Source organism: Haliotis asinina, chromosome 8 (assembly GCF_037392515.1).
Source record: "Haliotis asinina isolate JCU_RB_2024 chromosome 8, JCU_Hal_asi_v2, whole genome shotgun sequence".
Taxonomy (NCBI): domain Eukaryota; kingdom Metazoa; phylum Mollusca; class Gastropoda; order Lepetellida; family Haliotidae; genus Haliotis; species Haliotis asinina.
Genome location: NC_090287.1, coordinates 30,698,351 through 30,707,611, shown reverse-complemented (window position 1 = coordinate 30,707,611; position 9,261 = coordinate 30,698,351). Strand labels below are relative to the sequence as shown.

Sequence of the window (9,261 nt, the reverse complement as noted above, 5' to 3'; positions counted from 1 at the left end):
AATAAATAAATATTTATTTATTTAAGTTAATAGTTGGCCGATGAAAACTTTAACAACATAGCATCATATTGTTTACAAGTTAAATGAAAAGTGTGGATGCAGTCACAGTTCGTTGATCACAAGGAATTTTAGGGAGCCATATCACTGACCGTTCGAGATATGTGTAACGGCTAAATTGGCCCCCGCCCCTGCCATATTCTAGTCAATGATTGGCTACCAGACAAGTGTCAACATCCGATCACGTGATGACAGTTCCAGCTTCTTGCGGGAACCAGGGTATCTTCAAAACGACCAACGTATTTGATAGTTGCAACAACAGTAGAAAAGTGGGGGCCGAAAAGTGAAGAACTTGCTGGAATATGAATCAACGTGAGTATACCGTTATTTAGAAGTATTATCATACGATTCGCGTTGTCAACCAGTCACCATGGGCCGATAAGTCTTAAGTCCACTGTGTCTTCAGGCGACAAATTTGCGAGGAAATTTCGCTCGAGTTGTCTCTCTTGGTTCTAATGGTAGATAAATGCACTGATGGTATTTGTTCCAAATTTAATTTTACAAATGTAGTCAAATATTAGTTACAGTGTTTGGAAGGTTTTATAGTGTTCAGACCCAAAGCCTAATCTTGGATTACCTTCCAGTGAGCGACCATGTCACGAAGAGTAAGTAAAGTTGTCTGTTGGACTCAACCTCAAGCCATGTCAGTCGTGATAGCAACTCTGTTGTACAGGAGGCGAGACGGAAAACACGTTTAATTTATCTTTGGTATGAAAATCCTCAAAACAAATTAGCCGTATAAATACACCCACAAATATATATTTACGAGATTTTGAAGTTATTTTTCAAGACTATCAGTTGTAAAGATGTACGCAGTTCTGTGCAATAAATCATGAGCCAAGTCTCAGGTCCCAGAAACGAAAGCCATAACATTTCAGTAAGCTGATTTCTTTCAGAAATGAAGGAGAGAGGAAAACAATGTGTTGGGAGTTACTATGAAACAAAATCCAACCAAGGTGAACATTGTGCAGATCTCAATAACACGTAGCCCCATGATAATGGTGAACTTAATATTTATAAGTGACCAAATACCCATTAGATTTCGGCCAACATTAATTTAACTTAACAACTTAACATTTAACAACCATATTCTTGTTATTCTCAGGGCCAAACAGAGAGCCACTGCATCAGTACCAGGCACTAGCAAACAGTCTTGAAAATATACACACTGTTCTCAGTGTATGCGAGTTGGAACAAAGGGAGATAATTACACAACAGGTGCTGGACCTGGTGTGGACAGTGCAAGAGATCGAGGAATCCATCATTGAAGGTACTCAACACGTGCTTGGTAACTTGATTCAACATTGTTTATGTTGTTAATAGACAAATAATATTCAAGGTTCTCGAGAAGTGGTTCATGTCAAGTTCTAACAGAATTATGAATTAAAAGGATAGTGACCAGTGATTCCATGATAACAAGATTCAGTTATGTTTTTACTTCAATCTATTACAAATAGCTGTGATCATTATGAGCATTTGGTCTAATTGCTTGCTTTTGAATTCAGTGACATGACATTTTCTGTGTTTTTTTTCTAAAATTTCTGTAATCAATGTAGATGTTTTTGAAATAGAATTCATTTGGACTTTGTACTTCAAACGTCTATGACTTCAGTGAGTGAGTCTAGTTTTACGCCACACTCAGCAATATTCCAGCTATATGACGGCGGTATGTAAAATAATCGAGTCTGGACCAGACAATCCAGTGATCAACAACATGAGCATCGATCTGCGCAAATGGGAACCGATGACATGTGCCAACCAAGTCAGCAAGCCTGACCACCCGATCCCATTAGTTGCCTCTTACGACAAGCATAATCGCCTTTTATGGCAAGCATGGGTTACTGAAGGCCTATTCTACCCCAGGACCTTCACGGGTATATGACTTCAGACTTGATCTTGTCACTATATGGCGGGAATGATGCCAACTCAACTTTTCTGTAATTATGAACTTTTGTTGTTTTAAATAACGAAATATGTGGTCCTAAATGTGTGATTATCAAGCAAGTTCAGTAATCACAGCTGGTTTATTAGTCCTAGAGGAAGAGGAAGCTTGTCAAAATGTCTGTGATTTATTTCACATACCATATGTTTTCCACACTATTTCATATTCACTCTCTGTCTTGTTGTCACCATCAACAGAGCCAGTCATGGACATCAATCTTAAACCTACAGAAGACGTGTCAATACCATCTCAAGGCAGAACAGTAACTGTGTCGCTACCATCACCAGAAGCAGTAACAGACACATCACTTGCGTCACCAGAAGGTGCAACAGACATGTCACTACCATCACAAGAGGCTGCAACAGACACATCACCAGAAGCTGCAACAGACACATCACTACCATCACCAGAAGCTGCAACAGACACATCACTGACATCACCAGAAACTGCAACAGACACATCACTACCATCACCAGAAGCTGCAACAGACTCGTCACTACCATCACCAGAAGCTGCAACAGACACATCACTACCGTCACCAGAAGCTGCAACAGATGCGTCCCTACTATCACTAGAAGCTGCAACAGGCATATTACTTGCTTCACCAGAAGCTGCAATAGACATGTCACTTACATCACCAGAAACTGCAACAGACATGTCACTACCATCACCAGAAGCTGCAACAATCACATCACTACCGTCACCAGAAGCTGCAACAGATGCGTCCCTACCATCACTAGAAGCTGCAACAGGCATATTACTTGCTTCACCAGAAGCTGCAATAGACATGTCACTTACATCACCAGAAGCTGCAACAATCACATCACTACCATCATTAACCAACAGAAATTCATCACTGTGTCTTTCAGTGGATTCTGACCTGGAGCCATCAGTGAGCTCACCACCATCAACATCGAATGGAGTCAATGCCACACTTGTCAATACCGAACCACTGACACCAGTATCCAGCCACACAGCATATACTCCACTGGCGAATGTTACTGGGATTCTGCCTTTCTTCAAGCTTGCTGGTCAGAAAATCGCTAGTCTGAATCAGAGATCTTCACCATGCAAGAACACATGTTCCTATCACACTCAGAGACAAAAATGGTTTAAAGGTATCTATAGAACAGATAACCCAACTGACAGCCAGGCGAAGCAGATTCCCATGAATGAACGGGTGACTCTTCCTCCAAAGCAGACAACAGATGAGGTGATCATGCAGCCATCACCTCCACCACCTGCCATCCTGACTCGTAAACCATTCCTCTGTGCAAGTAGCTTCACTCCAAACAAAGCCTCAGTGACTGAAATCTCACAAGAGACATCTGCCAAAAGAGGTGTTCTGAAATCAAAGGACTCATCCACCCCACATGGATCATCAGCACATCAGTCACAAACATTCCTAACATGGAAGGCATCCTTCTTGAAGACCCACACACCAAAGCTAAAGATCTCAGAGAAGGTAAAAGTCTTCCAGCTGACCCCAGACACAAGAACAGATTCGTGGAGGAAATTGTCAGAAACAGAACCTGCTCCTATGCAGAAAGTAATCAAATCAAATGAGAAGACTGTCCCTCAGGCGAAAGACATGGAGAGGCTCAACAGCAAGTCAACTGAAGTCTTGTCCAGGACAAGAAGCACATCCTCCTTACAACCTTGGAGATCATCAAGCAAACACAAGTCACTTGTGCAACCCTTCAAGGTATCACCTCTATCTCAGTCTCCACCAGCTTTATGCTCTTTTCTGTTGTCATCAGTGCTTGCACGTCCAGGGTCATGTGGGGACCCAGAGAGTATACGAGAAAGAACAAGAAATGCTAACATTTTGATGATGAACGAATCAGAGGAGGGAGAGAATAGTTTTGGCAGCGAGTTCTGGGACCTCCGGACAGTGACATCAGAGTCGCACAGTGTGGATTTTGTGACAGACACAAGGGAAGGAAGTACCAAGCCTGTACTGCCATCAAGAGAGAGTCTTCCTCAGTCAGATAATATGGTGTCAGATGCATCACCAACTTTTGAGAGTGCTAAAAGGAAACTTATCTACAATGAAAACAAACGTGTGCCTCTGAAAAAACGCTTTAACCCAAATTTCAGGGAAACATCAATGGATGATAGGCCATGCAAGAGCTCAGGGAAACCAGGCACTCCATACAAGAAGCAGATGACTCCCAAACAGAAATCTAGAGACAATGGAAAACCGTACACTCCAAAAACAACACCTACAGTCCACGGGAAGGTGTACACTCCAAACACAAAACCTACAGTCACAGGGGAGCAGCAGGTTACCCCTCGCAGAAAATACCCCAAGGAGAGAAAGTCATACATTGAGGAGACATCACGGACCTCAAGGGCACGGCAGCCAATTCAGGTGTGTCTTGCCATACATAGAACACAGATTTAAAGTTACCTCTAAAAATGTTTTTCTTAAATTTTCTCGTAATTTGTATTATAAATGAGTCTTGATAATATTTCCATGTTCAACCCGTAACTGAGGGAATCAGATTTGTTTGAGACTTTTCACTAACTTTATGCATTTGCAATGTCATGTTAACAGTGATTTTATGGATTTTTAATGACCTGGCTGTTGTTTTTGACAGCTCCTTCAAACGTGATCACAAACTAATTATTTGATATTAATATCCATTGGTATAGAGCTGTAGATCAATTGATAATTGGTATGAAAGTCTGTATGACTAATTTGAAGAATGTGTTAAATGTGTTGCTTGACGTCTTGTGATTCCCCAGAGTGCGAGTGTGAAGGAGGAGTTGGTGCAGCAACTGGAGGAGATTCTCAGAGTCTTCATGGCGGGAGGGAAACAGGCCACCACGAAGATGCTGACTCCTAACAAACAGAACCAGGTGGGTGCAGTGTCTCTGAACTATTTCATCGCTTATATAAGAACTGAAAGTCTTATCAACATAACGTTGTTGTTTTAAATAGGCACCAAACAAATGAAAGGCAGGTCATAATTGTTTATAACTTTGGTTGTGAAATAAAACAGAAACAACCACATTTTACTGACAAGTAGTGAGTGACTGGGTTGAGTTCCATGCCACATTTAGCAATAATCCACATTATGATGGGTGACACCAGATCTAGGCTTTACACACCGTGGAGAATCACACCCGGGTCTTCAACATGTACTGATAAAGAAAATGAGCGAAGCAGAGTTAGAGGGCCATGTTGGCTTTCCACAATGTCTACAGTGAGAAAATGCAAAGCAAATTGTGACCTTATAGTCTTTGTCTAGAAGACTTGTCCATCTCTTTGTACAGACTTATTTGTCTGTCAGACAAGAGACAAACTAAGATTTTGTGTTATATTTCAGCTGATTGAGTTTGCCAGACTCTGCTATATCTCGGCCGTGAAGACAACTGGAGGAGTACGACTGAGGAAAACAAGGTACTCTCATGCTGACAATACAGACACGGATCACAAGGCGTAATGAATATGACATTTCAGTACATATGTTAGTATCTTTTTGAAACAGGTAGTCAGAACGATTTTCCATAAATGCTTTTTATTCCCTGATAGAAGGTGCTTTCATAACCTGACAAGAATCAAACATTTGTTATCAATGTCACTAGTACCGATACAATAAAAGAGCATCTCTTTCAGGTCACAGATCTGCTTGTTAACATCTGGTTTATTTGTTTCAGTGCAAGCCGGGCCCCGATTTCTCTGGACAGAGAGTGGATGTTGTCTTAGCAACAAATTCAACTACACATCGTCCTGGCAAGAGATCACCACAGACAAATGTTGCTGGTTAGAAGCAGCAGGAGCTGTCAAGAAAGTCCTGTCTACCAGAACATTTGTCGTCAACATCAGACACATAGTGCTTATTAACAAGCTTTAAAGTCAGTGCCTGTAGTAGAATACTCAGTAGTTCAGGAAACATTACAAGCAGCTGATACTGACATACATCACATTGCAGCATCTACCTGTTGTTACATACAGTTTCAAACTAGTGCCATGATATTAAAGCAGTAAGCATTATGTGATGAGAAACTGTTACATGTGCCTTCCTCTAAAAGTACAAATGAGTATCCCTAAGAACTTAGTAACTTGTCTTTTTCATAAAAAGTTTCTTGGCCAACACATTACAGATGTCTTGACAATATGACAGCCATTGTGCTTTTATAGGGTGGTTACTGAAAAACATGACCAGTGTTATAAAGCCGTCCTCAGACATCTACAGCCATGCCTCCAAGGATACTGTGATCCCATTTTCTGATATTATCTCCTCATGTCTTTCTTATCAAGAACTTTCCTTGTCATGTTTCATTGTCTTCAGAAGAATATACACTTAGCTGTTGCTAGTGCTTTTTACAATAAACGAAATGAACAAATCAATTGTGTCCTTTATGTCTTCATTACTATATACAGATGTCAACTCACTAGACCTGTCAGTAAGCTGCAAGAATTGCCTGTATAGCATTGTCAATGGACGAGGTTATATTTTCATTCATATAATAGGCACGCCTGGGTCCCATTCCACAAACCGATCTTACCAAAGATCAATCTTAGCAAGGTATGCCAATTTTACAATCATCGTAGCTGAAATTTAAGCCTGGGCCTAGATTTTCGAAGCTCTCTTTGAGCTAAGATAGTCATAAGTTAATGTTAATGAATGGCACTTACAACTATCTTAGAGCTAAGAGAGCCTCAAAAATCAAGGCCCTTTTCCACAGACTGATCTTAGGTTAGTTGTAACGTAACGCAGTTGGGATTTTAGGGGTTTATGATTGGCGTAGGACTAAGAACAGTGGAACATCCCAACTCCCCAGAGCACACAATGCGCAGGTTGAGCTCCCATGAGTGAATTGTAAGTATTATACTGATTCTATACCACAGAATCAATGCCACATTACAGAATTCAGTTATCACATTCAAAACAAGATGTGACATTACTTATTTGTTATGTCATATGGTCACCATATGTTGGTCATATGATCGATGTCAACATCACTGTAACACACAGGTAGTTTTTGACTTCTGTCACACATATGTTGTGTCAAATCAGCTCTTACACCCTGTACTCTGCTGACACGCAACCTGCTATTCTCTCTGTTGCCTGGGCATATGAGCACTTCATACAGAACATGAGTGCCTAAAGGCTGGTATTTCTCAAGCAAGCGATATACCGATACTCAGGCACGAGTGTCATAAACATAATATGATATAGTCACAAATATTATGTCACATTCATTAGAAAAGTTATCAAAATGAGAAAAATTAACCCCAATATTTTCACCTTTATAGGTAATAAATCAGTGAATGACAGGAGAGATCATTAAGCAACAATGGGCACGAAGAGTCCTTGGATGCATCTCAGCTTGACTCCTGACAGTTTCTGGGGCTTCATTCCTGCCCAACAACATCCCATCCTCACCTCAGCTCTGTGAGTTTGTTCAAAATTGCCTCTGTTCACCTAATAGAAAATAGTTACCTGGAGTGATAAGTCGTGTGAATATAACCGTATAACGCCTCACTGCTTGGGTTATCCAGGGTAATAATGTGCTGTTCTTTGACTGTTAGTACAATGAGTATAGCTAGTGCACTATGTAAATGGACACATTATTATTATTTATTAATTCTGGTGTTTTAGGTGGTGTGTCTTAAGGTCAGCCAGACACAACATATTATCTACAAGAGTGAAAGACCAACTGTCTGACACTATTTTTAATAGTACTGCTTTCCAGTAGAGCTCCTTTAGTATTTAAGTACATTTCTTTACATAAAAAAGTCAAAAAAGAAACAAAGCCAGCAAAATATGGTGCAGTAAACTTTTAATCTTTCCGGAATTGAGAAGGACCATTTCTTACTTACCCGTGAGTGCACTGGTGTTGACATGTTTGTCAGTTAAGACCAAACTACATCAACACAAGTAGAAATTACATGAAATGATATAAAAATACACTACAAAGAACACAAAAATATGGCTGTAACATTTGAAGAAAACAAACAGTTTAAATGCTATCACAAAAACATTCTGCTAAAACATAACTTTTAAAAATATTTAGAGTATATTGTTTTACAAATGAGAACAAAAAATACACTGATATGCATAAATTACGTACAGCTGTATAACAGCCATGATATGGATTTCATACTATAGTAGTCAAGAATTTTATATATTCCAGGATATAAAATATAATTCACTTGAAATTTAATTCATTTAAAGGACTAGATAGGGAAATAGCGCAGCTCTTTGTTGGTTGTCAGATCAGAGAGCCAAACAATTATATTACATAAGTACAAATTTGCACCTTCATGAACAAATCACTGCAATAACAGTGACTAATACATGTGCTAAAACACATTTTTTTAAATTATGGCCAATCTTATTGGGACTGGTCACCTGTTCTATTAGTTATTGAGAACGCAGGGATTATTCTCAAAAGCTGTATCATATCCACAGAACCTTAAGGCCAGCATTAAAATTAACAGCTTTAAATTGTCAGCTTTGTCCTTAGGCCCAAAGCCAACTGAAAACCACTCTCACCGACCGCATTTATTTCTGCAGGTTCTAATGGCTGACAGGGTTTTCATCCCCAGTAACTAACAGTATTATTTTTTCAGAGTATATCATGCAGTCCTTTGTAGGTTTTATCTTATTCACCATGGAAGTGAAACAACTATCATTTTCAATGAAGCAATGTAGATCACTGAGATATGATCTTTTAACCTCGAACAAAATACCGAAATACATTGCAAACTCCATACACTTATATTTTAGCTGAAATATAGGCTACACTTTCTGATCAGGAACCACGACTTCATATGGTTCTGGGCCTTTAGGGTCTGCAGTTTTCAAGGTTAAGGGCAAACACTGATTGTGGCCATACCTCGGTCACATTTCCTCATGACACAACCCGCCTAATCCCAACACCAACCAATAGCTTCATTTGTAGAAAGTATAAATTAATACTTGGAACTCAACCCAACAAAAGTATCCTTAACTCAGATAGCGTAATGCTAAATATAGCAGACGTTACATCAAATTAATGTTCAAACGTTTGTTCAAAATGTACTTTTTATCTGAAAAAAATTAAAGATGTCATTATCCTGACCTCACCCTAACCCCTCTATTGTTGTGATATATTTTCGTGACCCTAAATCTTTTCCTATGTCCTTTTTCCATGACATCACTGTAATCTCTGCCAACTAGTCAATAATAAATGACCGGTACCTAAGTTTTAATTGCCACATCAAACATTTCAAAGATGAAACGTACAAATCCTCCTTCCATATC

The 9,261-nt window shown here is 39.5% G+C and overlaps 1 protein-coding gene across 1 annotated transcript; it reads left to right on the top strand.

Annotated features, from left to right (window-relative positions):
* The first annotated feature begins 205 nt into the window (after window positions 1-205).
* Window positions 206-5,714, top strand: LOC137295205 (uncharacterized). The gene is made up of 7 exons (XM_067826525.1): window positions 206-296; window positions 1,163-1,327; window positions 2,287-2,565; window positions 2,632-4,373; window positions 4,751-4,864; window positions 5,335-5,408; window positions 5,666-5,714. Exons 1-7 carry the CDS (start codon window positions 206-208, stop codon window positions 5,712-5,714), a joined length of 2,514 nt encoding a protein of 837 aa, XP_067682626.1.
* Window positions 5,715-9,261: the final 3,547 nt, after the last annotated feature.

Bases quoted from the DNA above. Each gene is read 5' to 3' on its own strand.
- LOC137295205 (XM_067826525.1), top strand. From the start codon at position 206: ATGATTGGCTACCAGACAAGTGTCAACATCCGATCACGTGATGACAGT. The intron at 297-1,162 runs GTATTTGATAGT...TGTTATTCTCAG, and splicing joins GTATCTTCAAAACGACCAAC to GGCCAAACAGAGAGCCACTG. The intron at 5,409-5,665 runs GTACTCTCATGC...TATTTGTTTCAG, and splicing joins GTACGACTGAGGAAAACAAG to TGCAAGCCGGGCCCCGATTT.